General features: G+C 43.4%; 1 protein-coding gene across 2 annotated transcripts in view; it reads right to left on the minus strand.

Annotated features, from left to right (window-relative positions):
- FGR (FGR proto-oncogene, Src family tyrosine kinase) overlaps positions 1 to 12,474 on the minus strand; it is a 71,138-nt gene that overhangs the window by 29,382 nt on the left and 29,282 nt on the right. For both annotated transcript variants that reach the window (XM_070764373.1, XM_070764371.1), the window contains exons 2-7: positions 11,251 to 11,308; positions 8,228 to 8,490; positions 6,782 to 6,884; positions 3,714 to 3,812; positions 2,880 to 2,983; positions 198 to 347 (exon numbers count right to left, since the gene is read on the minus strand). In XM_070764373.1, the coding sequence (XP_070620474.1) occupies positions 198 to 347; positions 2,880 to 2,983; positions 3,714 to 3,812; positions 6,782 to 6,884; positions 8,228 to 8,477 (706 nt within the window). In that variant the 5' untranslated portion in view covers positions 8,478 to 8,490; positions 11,251 to 11,308. The remainder of the gene's footprint in view (positions 1 to 197; positions 348 to 2,879; positions 2,984 to 3,713; positions 3,813 to 6,781; positions 6,885 to 8,227; positions 8,491 to 11,250; positions 11,309 to 12,474) is intronic.

Raw genomic sequence — 12,474 nt, forward strand, 5'->3', positions numbered from 1 at the left:
GGGCGATGCCTCATGTGCCCTCAGATATAGCTCCACATGCCACCTGTGGCACCCGTGCAATAGGTTTCGCCATCATTGTGCTAGTCCTTTTGTGGACTCTGCCTCCTAATTTGGACAACCTGAATAGGCTGACCTGTTGGTCTTTCCCATACCAGCCTTAACACCTTTTCCCCTCTCTTGAATCCATCACTCTTTACCTCTGTAATGGTGCACCAGCTGTTGCACATTGTCAAACTGGGTCCGGGTAGTGATGTAATAGCCACCATTGTCCAGTTTCCGGATCTTGTAATGCTTGACGTGGTCTCCTTTCGTCTCATCCCAATCGCGGATAGATAATGAGTAGGCACCTAGGAGAAAGGAGACTTTGGCCGTTATTGCTGAGCTCCGATTCTCTTCACTTAGAGAAGCTAACCACAAGCCATGCTATGGATTGGAGTTTAACCTTACTGGGGTTAAACTACAATCTTGCCTCCCTAAATGACAACTTCAGTTAATAGAAACATAGAAACATAGAAGACTGACGGCAGAAAAAGACCTCCTGGTCCATCTAGTCTGCCCTTATACTATTTCCTGTATTTTATCTCAGGATGGATCTGTGTTTATCCCAGGCATGTTTCAATTCAGTGACTGTGGATTCTTCCTTCCTTCCTTTCCCTTTCTTCTTTCCTTCCTTCCTTCTCTTTCTTTCCTTCCTTATTTCCTTCCTCCCTCCCTTCCTCATTCATAGAAACATAGAAGATTGACAGCAGAAGAAGACCTCATGGTCCATCTAATCTGCCCTTACACTATTTCCTGTATTTTATCTTAGGATGGATCTATGTTTATCCCAGGCATGTTTACATTCAGTTACTTTGGATTCTTCCTTCCTTCCTTTCCCTTCCTTCTCTTTCTTTCCTTCCTTATTTCCTTCCTCCCTCCCTCCCTTCCTCATTCATAGAAACATAGAAGATTGATGGCAGAAGAAGACCTCATGGTCCATCTAGTCTGCCCTTATATACATTTTCTGTATTTTATCTTAGGATGGATCTATGTTTATCCCAGGCATGTTAAAATTCAGTTACTGTGGATTTACCCACCACGTCTGCTGGAAGTTTGTTCCAAGGATCTACTACTGTTTCAGTAAAATAATATTTTCTCATGTTGCTTTTGATCTTTCCCCCAACTAACTTCAGATTGTGTCCCCTTGTTCTTGTGTTCACTTTCCTATTAAAAACACTTCCCTCCTGGACCTTATGTAACCCTTTAACATATTTAAATGTTTCGATCATGTCCCCCCCTTTTCCTTCTGTCCTCCAGACTATACAGATTGAGTTCATGAAGTCTTTCCTGATACGTTTTATGCTTAAGACCTTCCACCATTCTTGTAGCCTGTCTTTGGACCCCTTCAATTTTGTCAATATCTTTTTGTAGGTGAGGTCTCCAGGACTGAACACAGTATTCCAAATGTGGTCTCACTAGTGCTCTATATAAGGGGATCACAATCTCCCTCTTCCTGCTTGTTATACCTCTAGCTATGCAGCCAAGCATCCTACTTGCTTTTCCTACCACCCGACCACACTGCTCACCCATTTTGAGACTGTCAGAAATCACGACCCCTAAATCCTTCTCTTCTGAAGTTTTTGCTAACACAGAACTGCCAATGCAAACAGTTTTAATATACATTTTAATATACATTATTTGAATTGTCAGGAGTGAGTGTGTACATTTTGCATTTCTTCAGACAGATAGCGTAGCTGCAGCAGTGTTTCAAAATGGTGCCTGTAAGTGACATACATTACAAGCAGTGTGTCAACATTGAATTTCTCACTGCGGAGAAAGAAACTGTTGGGAACATTCACAAACGTTTATGTACACTTTATGGAGAATCTGCAGTCTACAGAAGTACGGTTAGTCACTGGTCACAGAGGGCAAGGCCATTAGAAGATGGTTCGGCAGAGCTCCAAGGCTTTGTGAACAAGGAGTGGTACCAACAGTGGTACGCCCTTGTGTCTCGCTGGAGGAAGGCCATAGAATGGGATGGAGATTACGTGGAAAAATATGGAGTGTAGAAGAAACATCCTTCTTTCTTGTGTGTAAGTTTCATTGTGTTCAGTAAATAATTGTTGAAGGGAAAAAAATGTGGTACATTACTTTCTGGGCGTCCCTCGTAGGTTTATACCCTCCACCTATATTACATTCTCACCTTCTTTGATGTTTCTAAAGCAACTTTCTTATTATTGAATATAAGAAGACCAAGTAGAAGAAAATGCGAAAATACTTCACCTACAAAAAGATATTGACAAAATTGAAGGGGTCCAAAGACGGGCTACAAGAATGGTGGAAGGTCTTAAGCATAAAACGTATCAGGAAAGACTTCATGAACTCAATCTGTCTAGTCTGGAGGACAGAAGGGAAAGGGGGGACATGATCTAAACATTTAAATATGTTAAAGGGTTAAATAAGATTCAGGAAGGGAAGTGTTTTTAATAGGAAAGTGAACACAAGAACAAGGGGGCACAATCTGAAGTTAGTTGGGGGAAAGATCAAAAGCAACGTGAGAAAATATTATTTGACTGAAAAAGTAGTAGAAGCTTGGAACAAACTTCCAGCAGACATGGTTGGTAAATCCACAGGAACTGAATGTAAACATGCCTGGGATAAACATATACCCATCCTAAGATAAAGTACAGGAAACAGTATAAGGGCAGACTAGATGGACCATGAGGTCTTTTTCTGCCGTCAGTCTTCTATGTTTCTATGTTTCTACTTTTTCGTCAGGCACTAGAGACCAGAAGGCAGCCACTTAAGCTAGGAAGGCAAAATTGGGTAGCATCGCAGACGGTTCTGTCCCCCAATGGCTTGTCGAAGGCAAAGGAAGCAGGGTGACACCCCAGTGGTACCTTTGGTGGTTTCGCTCTCACGGATGAGAAAAGTCCCCCGGGGGTTTCCATGGCACAGCAGTTGCCTCTCAGCATCCTTCCGTCCAATCTTCCCGAAGTACCATCTGGGAAGAAAGGAAGGATGTCGTGGACCAGAATTTCTCTACTTTAAGGCACGTCGACTTCAGTTCCCAGAATCTCCCAGGCTGTTTAAAGTACAGTGGTACCTCTACTTACGAACTTAAGTTGTTCCGTGACCAGGTTCTTAAGTAGAAAAGTTTGTAAGAAGAAGCAATTTTTCCCATAGGAATCAGTGTAAAAGCAAATAATGTGTGTGATTGGGGAAACCACAGGGAGGGTGGAGGCCCTGTTTCCTCCCAGGAGTTTCCTAGAGAGGCCCCACAGAGGCTTCTCCCTGCCTTTTCAAGCCCTGTTTCCTCCCAGGAGATTCCTAGAGAGGCCCCACAGAGGCTTCTCCCTGCCTATTCTGGCCCTGTTTCCTCCCAGGAGATTCCTAGAGAGGCCCCACGGAGGCTTCTCCCTGCCTTTTCTGGCACTGTTTCCTCCCAGGAGATTCCTAGAGAGGCCCCACAGAGGCTTCTCTCTGCCTTTTCTGGCACTGTTTCCTCCCAGGAGATTCCTAGAGAGGCCCCACAGAGGCTTCTCCCTGCCTTTTCTGGTTACAGTTTCGGAGGCTCGGGTTTGTAAGTAGAAAATGGTTCTTGAGAAGAGGCAAAAAAACCCTTGAGCACCTGGTTCTTATCTATAAAAGTTCATAAGTAGAGGTGTTCTTAGGTAGAGGTACCAGATTTTGCTAGATGCTCCTCCAACCCACTTCCTGCCCCCTTTACTTACTCTTCTGCTTGGATGGAGTCTACGGGAGCCACGTAATTGCTGGGGATGTAGCCGGTGGTCCCCGTAGTGAAGGAGCGTGCCTCCCACCAGTCACCCTCTCTGTAGCAAAAAAAATAAAAATAAAAATAGAACAAACACACATTAGTGTGTGTTTACCTAAAAAGCCCTACATGGCTTAGGGCCAGACTATTTACAGGACCATCTCTTGCCATATACCTCCCAGAGGTCAAGGGCTGGCCTTCTCCGGGTCCCCTCTACAAGGCAATAATAATTAATTTAATTATAATAATAATTTATTAGATTTGTATGCTGCCCCTCTCCGAAGACTCGGGGCGGCTCACAACAGTAATAAAAACAGTATAACAATGGGACAAATCTAATAATAAAAATATATAAAAACCAATATATACACACCAAACATGAAATATAAAAAGCCTGGGGGAGATGTCTTAGTTCCCCCATGCAGGTTGGCAGGGCTGAAGGGGAGGGACTTCTCTGTGGCTGCCCCGGCCCTATGGAACCAACTCCCCCCCAATGTCCGTACTGCTCCCACCCTGCTGGCCTTCCAAAAGGCTACGAAGACCTGGCTTTGCCGGCAGGCCTGGACGCTGTGGATTTTACATCTTTCATGGCAAAATCGTATTGAATGGTATGTACGTGTTGATTGGGTTGTTGAGTTGTGGGTTTTAACTGGGGTTATTGTTTTAATTTAATTTATATTTGCTGCCAACCTGCCTTCCATTGAGGACCTGTATACTGCACGAGTCAAAAAGAGGGCGGGGAAAATATTTACTGACCCCTCACATCCTGGACACAAATTGTTTCAACTCCTACCCTCAAAACGTCACTACAGAGCACTGCACAGCAAGACAACTAGACACAAGAACAGTTTTTTTTCCAAGCACCATCACTCTACTAAACAAATAATTCCCTCAACACTGTCAGACTTTCTACTAAATCTGCACTTCTATTCTACTAGTTTTTCTCATCATTCCTTTCACCCATTTCCTCCCATGTTGACTGTATGACTGTAACTTGTTGCTTGTATCCTAAGATTTTTATTAATATTGCTTCTTCATTGCTTATTTGACCCCTATGACAATCATTAAGTGTTGTACCACATGATTCTTGACAAATGTATATTTTATTTTATGCACGCTGAGAGCATATGCACCAAGACAAATTCCTTGTGTGCCAATCACACTTGGCCAATAAAAATTCTATTCTATTCTATTTTTATGGCAAATTGTATTTTTATATTGTTGCACGCCCACCCCCGAGTCCTTCGGAATTGGGCAGCATAGAAGTCGAATAAATAATAAATAATAATAAGTGACTTGGAGTTTCACCAGCCAAAGGATACAGAATCCAGGGAGCAGCTCATTCAAAAGAAAGGAAAAACAGCTGTTGAAGAACAAATCGACCTTTTATCGCACAACTGTCAGTCAAGAATGGACCATATTGGACTAACCAGCCAAAAACCCTTGGGGGTCTCTGTCTTCTTTTCACACCTGAAGTGTGCCCTGAAATCTGTGCAAGCGAGAGGAGCAGATATTTCCCTGCAACTCATGCGCTACTGCCTGCGTTGCACATGGACATGCCTGTACACACGTGCATATCAAGCCAATCTCATCCCACCTCCCTCGCTAAGACTGAGAATTCTTCTTTCTTTCTTCATATCCCGCCATGAAGGAATGTAATCGCTTGGTCGTCCCCATCCAGAAAGCCAATGTAGCTTAGCTTCGGTAAGGAAGAGGTCCCGTATTCCCACCATGTTGGAACATGTTAGTATGTCTCGGTACGAAACCTTCAACACACATTAAGCAGAGTTGTTGTGGTGTAGGTAATGTGGCTTAGCCAGACAATGACTCAGACTTAGTATCAATGTATATACAACAATATTATTATTTACAATATTATTATTTACAAATATACAGAATCAACAATAGGGCCCACAACTTGGGCGTCCTCCTCGATCCACAGCTCACATTAGAGAACCATCTTTCAGCTGTGGCGAGGGGGGTGTTTGCCCAGGTTCGCCTCGTGCACGAGACCGGGAGTCACTGCTCACAGTCACTCATGCCCTCATCACCTCGAGGCTCGACTACTGTAACGCTCTCTACATGGGGCTACCTTTGAAAAGTGTTCGGAAACTTCAGATCGTGCAGAATGCAGCTGCGAGAGCAGTCATGGGCTTTCCCAAAACTGCCCATGTCACACCAACACTCCGCAGTCTGCATTGGTTGCCAATCAATTTCCGGTCACAATTCAAAGTGTTGGTTATGACCTATAAAGCCCTTCATGGCATCGGACCAGAATATCTCCGAGACCGCCTTCTGCTGCACGAATCCCAGCGACCGGTTAGGTCCCACAGAGTGGGCCTTCTCCGGGTCCCGTCGACTAAACAATGTCGTTTGGTGGGCCCCAGGGGAAGAGCCTTCTCTGTGGCGGCCCTGACTCTCTGGAACCAGCTCCCCTACCCTCCTTGCCTTTCGTAAACTCCTTAAAACCCACCTTTGTCGTTAGGCATGGGGGAACTGAGATATTTCCCCTGGGGCCTATATAATTTATGTATGGTATGTTTGGAGGTATGTCTGCTTAAAAATGGGGTTTTTTAACTATTTTAAATTTAAAATTGTAAATTATTAGATATGTCATGAACTATTTTATTGTGTTGTGAGCCGCCCCGAGTCTACGGAGAGGGGCGGCATACAAATCTAATAAATAAGTAAGTAAGTAAGTAAGTAAGTAAGTAAGTAAGTAAGTAAGTAAGTAAGTAAGTAAGTAAACAAACAAACAAACAAACAAACAAACAATATTATTATTTACAAATATAGAGAATCAACAATAGAATACTCTAATAGTTTACAAACCACGCACAAAGCAAGAATACACGGCATATATATCTTTAACAATGTAACTCCCCCCAAAGGGCGCCCTCTTATGGTCAACCAGTAATATTTCCTTAAAGGTGCAGTCTTTATATTTTACAGGCTAACATTGCTATTTACTGTATGGCAACACGCAAGTAGCTTACGTACAATATACTAACAGAACCTAACACTCACGTGTTGTTGATGATATGGAATTTTTCTCCCTTGATGAACGTCAGGTCATCTTCTGTCCTGGCTTCGTAATCATACAAGGCGATGAAAAGGGTCACTCCTCCACCTACAAAGAGAGAAAGAGGGACCAAAAGAAGCTGGGTAGGAAAAAACTCAGCCTTGGAAGCATTGACACTGAGGGCGTCCAACGCCATTGAAAGAGTCCAGAAATATCTCACAAGAAGAGTCCTCCACTCCTCTGCTAACAACAAATAATCCTTCTGAAAAGATGGCCTTGCTTATCACACCCCATCCTGAATCACTAAAGCAACTGAAAAAAGAGAGAGAAAGGAAAATATGAAGCTAAGGATTCTTTCCCTAGCCAAGGGGTTGGCAACCTTAAACACTCAAAGAGCTACATAGGTGCTAACCGGAAGCCCCCCATTTAATTCTGGAGCTGAACGGAAGTCCGGTTTCCCCACCATAGAGTTTCCTCCTAGCTGTTCTGCCGGGCTCTCTGGTAGAAGCCTCCCGAAAATTCACGGGTACAAATTTCAGACACACAGACGTTTGAAAATTCAAAACAATGTCCTTTATCGCAAAATTCAAAAGAAACAAAGCACCCTTTTTGTATTGCAAAGAGCACTCTTCCCCAAAACAACCTTGTCGGCTGTACACGTCCCTTAATCAGTCCTGAAGTACTTAGCTAGTAGCTGTGAAGAAACGTCACAGCCCTCCTTCTTCCCACGAAATGAAACACACACTTTACTCTGCATTGGTGTCAAAGGCGTGAAAAATCCACAAACAAAGTTCAGACACAGCGAGGCACGATCCTGAAGAATCTTCCACAATGGCCAAACTAGCACGCTGCTATTTATAGCAGCAGCTCTAATTACTGGAGCCCCACCCAAACACAGGTGGCCTCTCTTATCTCCTGTAATATTTCCTCAATTGGTCTCTTCGATGCATAAGTCTAAACCTGCGTGGGTCTAACACTTCGTCATCCGAATCGACCGAAGATAATGGTGATTGGCTTCCTGGGCTGTGTGCCAAGCCCCCCTCTTCCAAGTCACCCCCACTTCTTCTTCGTCCGAGGAAACTGCACTCCCTGACTCTGCCGGCAACAAAACAGGCCTATGACATGTTGATGTTTCCCCTGCATCCACCTCCACATTACTTGGGGCAGGAGCTGGGCCAGAGCCAACCACAACACTAGCACCGCATCCTTTTTCCTCTACTAGTCCTAATTGAACGCCCTATCAATTGTGGAGGTGACTGGAAAACCCACCCCTTGCTGTAAAGTCTCCTCCTCGTGGGCCCTGCTTCCCCCCCACCCCGCAAACCGGACCTTTCTCTCAAAATTGTGCTGACCAGCAAAAAGGAGCCACAGAAGAGGAATGAAAGAGGCACACGGGGCTCCAGAGCCGCCGATTGCTGACCCCTGCCCTAGCCGGTACGAAGAAGACTGACCTGTAATCCCCATTCCTGGCATGTGAATGGAGGGGGCTGGGTAGAGTCCAGAGATGCCAGGACCAGCTGGAGTCAAAGGCCCTGGGGTCCCTGGGAAGTTGTTGAAATCTGGGATCCGTGTGAAGTTGGGAGGGTTCTGCTGGCGGGAGTTAGGATCGAAGCAGGAGTTGGGGACGGGGTTCATGGCTCCATCGTTGTTGCTATTCTGAGTTTGGCTCACCTTCTTTTTCTTGCATTGCACACAACCCATCGCTGGGCAGCAGCTGCCGGACGTGGGAAGGGGGAGGGAGAGAAACCTGGTTTAACCATTGTTTGTTTATTTATTTATTCATTCATTCATTCATTCATTCATTCAATTTATTCATTCATTTTATTTATTTTATTTTAAAAAAATATTTTTTAATTAAATGATATACATATTAAAAACACAGAAACAGAACAGAGCCTTCTCTGTGGCGGCCCCGACCCTCTGGAACCAACTCCCCCCCAGAGATTAGAATAGCCCCCACTCTCCTTGCCTTTTGTAAGCTCCTCAAAACCCACCTCTGCCGTCAGGCATGGGGGAACTGAGATATTCTTTCCCCCTAGGCTTCTACAATTTATGCATGGGATGTTTGTATGTATGATTGGTTTTATAACAAGGGTTTTTAGCTGTTGTACTATTGGATTGTCACATTCTGTTTTTTGTCACTGTTGTTAGCCGCCCCGAGTCCACGGAGAGGGGCGGCATACGAATCCAATTAAATAATAATAATAATAATAATAATAATAATAATAATAATAATAATAATAATAATAATAATTGTATTATCTATTTGTAAGTACAACTGTAAGATTTCTGTTATATGACAGTACAACATATATCCTCTTCCCTCCCCCCCTCCCCCACTGTTTCTTCTACAGCTTATCTCGTTGTAGATTCATGGTCATTCGTATCAGCGTAATTACACACATATAGTAATAATAATAATAATAATAACAACAACAACAACAACAACAACAATAATAATGCAGGTAAAAAGAATCTATCGGCAAATAAGTAAAGTGTTGTTCATCTCTATCTGGATTATATTTATATTTTCTTTTGCTTTTTATTTTGACATTATGGACAGCTATTCTTTTTTCGGTTTTTGGCCCAGTTATAAAAGTTTTCCCATGCATCTTTATCTCGTATTTGTTTATTGTTTTAAAGTTTTTGTGTTAGTGTGTCAGATTCTGCGCAATCGAGTATTTTTTTAATCCTATCTCTTTCCGTTGGTAAATCTCCTTTCTTCCAATTTTGTGCTATAGTGATCCCGATTGCCGTAATTAAGTGTTGTATAAAATGGAACTCTTCTTTTTTAACTCTCATATCTATGATACCTAGGAGGAAGATCTCTGGTTTGAGTTGCAGCTTAACTTTGGTAATTTCATGTATCCATTTTCTGATTTCTATGCCGCCTTTCTCTGCAGACTCAGGGCGGCTTACAAAAATGAGAACTATAGCAAGAGAAACCCAACCTAAAACTAATATTAAAGTGTTGGTCATGACCTTTAAAGCCCTACATGGCATTGGACCAGAGTACCTCCGGAACCGCCTGCTACCGCACGAATCCCAGCCGATAAGGTCCCACAGAGTTGTCCTTCTCCGGGTCCCGTCGACTAAACAATGTCGTCTGGTGGGCCCCATGGGAAGAGCCTTCTCTGTGGTGGCCCCGGCCCTCTGGAATCAACTCCCCCCGGAGATTAGAACTGCTCCCACCCTCCTTGTCATCCGTAAACTACTTAAGACCCACCTATACCGCCAGGCATGGGGGATTTGAGACACCTTTCCCCCAGGCTTATTATAATTTATGTTTGGTATGTATGTGCTGTTTGGTTTTTAATTATGATAGGATTTTTAGTTGTTTTTTTAATATTAGATTTGTGCCAGTATAATATTGTTTTTATCGTTGTGAGCCGCCCCGAGTCTTCGGAGAGGGACGGCATACAAATCTAATAAATTATTATTATTATTATTATTATTATTATTATTATTATTATTATTATTATTATTATTATTATTATTATTAAAACCCCAAAGATATAAAAACCAGACATTCACATTCATTCTAACTACAGTCGTGCAATCAATATCCTCAATGGGAGCGAGTTTGCTGAATAATGGGTGAGCAGTGTGGTCAGGCGGTAGGAAAAGCAAGTAGGATGCTTGGCTGCATAGCTAGAGGTATAACAAGCAGGAATAGGGAGATTGTGATCCCCTTATATAGAGCGCTGGAGAGACCACATATCGACAAAATTGAACGGGTCCAAAGACGGGCTACAAGAATGGTGGAAGGTCTTAAGCATAAAACGTATCAGGAAAGACTTAATGAACTCAAACTGTATAGTCTGGAGGACAGAAGGAAAAGGGGGGACATGATCAAAACATTTAAATATGTTAAAGGGTTAAATAAGGTCTGGGAGGGAAGTGTTTTTAATAGGAAAGTGAACACAAGAACAAGGGGACACAATCTGAAGTTAGTTGGGGGAAAGATCAAAAGCAACATGAGAAAATATTATTTCACTGAAAGAGTAGTAGATCCTTGGAACAAACTTCCAGAAGATGTGGTTGGTAAATCCACAGTAACTGAATTTAAATATGCCTGGGATAAACGTATATCCATTGTAGGATAAAATACAGGAAATAGTATAAGGGCAGACTAGATGGACCATGAGGTCTTTTTCTGCCGTCAGTCTTCTATGTTTCTATGTTTCTATGTTTCTATAAGCCCCCCAATTAATTTGATTCATACAACAGGTGGCACCATGTACCAAGATTTGCAAATAGCGATGAATACTTCTCAATAGCATACTAGGTGTAACCCGAAGAAATGATATCCTGGCTTAATCAGAGTCTATTTTTTGGCACTGCGCCTGTGTGCGCGCACTCACACGGCACAGGAGGTTGTGAAGGTAAGTTAGAACTCACCCCTGCCCCACTACCCAAAACCAGGGGAGTGCGCCATCCACCCATCCACCACCACATCAGAGGAAATGCTCACCAGAATGAAATTTCACGTCAGTTTACTTGTTCCATGCTTCTTGTCAAAGGACAGGAGTCTAAGGGGAGAAAAAGAAGAAGCACACTTTTTATTTATTAACATTTGTCAGCCATCTCATGATTCAAAGTGATTCTGGGACACTTACTATTTATTTATTATTAGATTTGTATGCCGTCCCTCCCCGCAGACTCGGGGTGGCTAACAACAGTAAAAAGACAACGTAAAAAAATCTAAAACCCCCAATTTAAGAGATCAGTCATACATACAGTCATACCATACATAAATTTTATAAGCCTAGGGGAAGGGAATATTTCAATTCCCCCATGCCTGACGACAGAGGTGGGTTTTTAAGAGCTTACGAAAGGCAAGGAGGGTGGGGGCCATAGTTCCCTCTAAGATGAGTAGGTGAGCAATCGCTCACTTAAAAATCATCATCAACTCAGAGTTTTCCAAACCTGCCCAGAAGCCGAGAGGGAAATTTTATTATTATTTCTGTGTCACCCAGTCCCGAAGGGACTGCCGCTCAGACACTATACTTTTCTGCCCACCCCCAAAAAAATTTAGAGAGAACACTGGTGGGGGCAACTTTGATATCTGGAGGGAGTTGGTTCCATAGGGTCAGGGCCACCACAGAGAAGGCTCTTCCCTTGGGTCCCGCCAAACGACATTGTTTAGTTGACGGGACCCAGAGAAGGCCAACTCTGTGGGACCTAACTGGTCGCTGGGATTCATGCGGCAGAAGGCTGTCCCGGAGGTATTCTGGTCCGGTGCCATGAAGGGCTTTATAGGTCATAACCAACACTTTGAATTGTGACCAGAAACCGATCGGCAACCAATGCAGACTGCGGAGTGTTGGTGTGACATGGGCATACTTAGAGAAGCCCATGACTGCTCTCGCAGCTGCATTCTGCACGATCTGGAGTTTCCGAACACTTTTCAAAGGTCGCCCCATGTAGAGAGCGTTACAGTAGTCGAGCCTCGAGGTGATGAGGGCATGAGTGACTGTTTTGAAATCAGCCTCATGTACATTTTTCAGTTACCTAAGAAAAGACTGGGGAAAACTGTGAGTTCAAATCCCTCCATAGCCACAAAAGGCTTGGGCAGTCATGCTGTCTCTGCCCAACCACCTCACTGGGTTGTTGTTATGGGGAAAAGAGGAGAAAGGTATGTTGGATATGTCCACTGCCTTGAGTTACTTGTAAAAATAATAAAGGCAAGATATGA

This window comes from Erythrolamprus reginae, chromosome 11 (genome assembly GCF_031021105.1).
Source record: "Erythrolamprus reginae isolate rEryReg1 chromosome 11, rEryReg1.hap1, whole genome shotgun sequence".
Lineage (NCBI taxonomy): Eukaryota > Metazoa > Chordata > Lepidosauria > Squamata > Dipsadidae > Erythrolamprus > Erythrolamprus reginae.